This window comes from Triticum urartu, unplaced genomic scaffold, assembly GCF_003073215.2.
Source record: "Triticum urartu cultivar G1812 unplaced genomic scaffold, Tu2.1 TuUngrouped_contig_5145, whole genome shotgun sequence".
Lineage (NCBI taxonomy): Eukaryota > Viridiplantae > Streptophyta > Magnoliopsida > Poales > Poaceae > Triticum > Triticum urartu.
In genome coordinates, this window is record NW_024115795.1 from 5,275 (window position 1) to 6,589 (window position 1,315).

A 1,315-nucleotide genomic window follows, 5' to 3' on the forward strand; every position below is an offset into this window, starting at 1 on the left:
AATCTACACTCTAAAATATGTCTATATACATTCGTATGTAATCTCAATTGAAATCTCTAGAAAGACATATATTTAGAAACATAGGGTGTAGATTATATACTATGCGTCTTCCTAATAAGTGCATGTTTATCCTATAAAGGTCGGGTGTTAGTTTTTTGCGACGAGAGTGAATGGTTTTCAGCTCCGTTGTGGTTCTATTGTGCCACGTATCTTAACTCTATCTTTCTTCTTAATGCAGTTGCAGATACAATTGACAAGGGTACAACCGAGAACCATGTAATTGACAACATGTTTCACTAGTATCTTGCATCTCCAACGGTTTCAACTACATTATTTTCACTAAATGTGTTTACTCTTTATCAGTCATACCATATACTAACTCAATATTTATGGGCGCATCGAGGGGAGAACAAAAAAATGTGTCCAAATAAATTGAATTCAAATTTAAACTATTTATTGGAAAACTTCATGTCCGGATTGTAATATTTATATCTGAGTACAATTTTTTCCCATCATAAAAATGGTTGCGGCAATGGCTTGTTGGTATGAATATTAACTCACCACCATCACTGCCAACTCTAATTTTTATGATAAAGAAAATGTAGACAGTAGAAAGAAGAGAAATTTCTGTGAGATAAAAAGAATGCACACACGACTGCTTATTCATGCCTCATTGTTCTCTCCCTATCAACATCATCTACGATCATCATTTGCCATCATCTACTAATCCCTCGCAACTAATTACCGCAACCACCCAGAAGCGAATGATGAGAAGGATTAAAGGAACACAATACACCCTGCACGCGAGACACGAACCAACCAATCTACTGAACGAGACGCTGTTCAGATTAAAGGACCTCGCTCAGCTCAGATGGAGACGCTGTTGGGGATGCCCATGGCGGTGAGGCCCAGCCCTTTCTCGCCGCCGGCGTCCGACGTGTTGGGGTACAGCAGCATGTAGGGCATCTTCACCGGCCCGTTCCGGTTCTTGAGCGCCGGGTCCTTGTTCATGTCCAGGATGCGCTTCTCGATCTCCATCAGCCGGGTGCCGAACCTCTTGAACGCCTCCAGGGCCTTGGCGTCCGACGTCCACTCCGGCGTGTCGCGCTGCCCGAGGTACACCTCGTCGGAGGAGTGCTTCGACAGGATCTCGATGAGCGTGATGCCGAGGATGGTCTGGAACTGGCTGGTGATGGTGTGGATGAACACCTTGTCGGCCTCCTTCCCGCCCTTCTGCAGCTGCTTGTACTCCTCTTCGCCCTCCCCCGGCATCTTCCGACGGCTCACCGTCGGCCGGTTCGGGAGGGACCCAGCG

General features: G+C 45.9%; 1 protein-coding gene across 1 annotated transcript; it reads right to left on the reverse strand.

Annotated features, from left to right (window-relative positions):
• Positions 1 to 635: 635 nt before the first annotated feature.
• On the reverse strand, positions 636 to 1,309 carry LOC125528833 (probable linoleate 9S-lipoxygenase 4). Its single transcript, XM_048693268.1, has one exon. It carries the CDS (start codon positions 1,270 to 1,272, stop codon positions 868 to 870), a length of 405 nt encoding a protein of 134 aa, XP_048549225.1. The 5' UTR covers positions 1,273 to 1,309; the 3' UTR covers positions 636 to 867.
• Between the last annotated feature and the right edge of the window lie 6 nt (positions 1,310 to 1,315).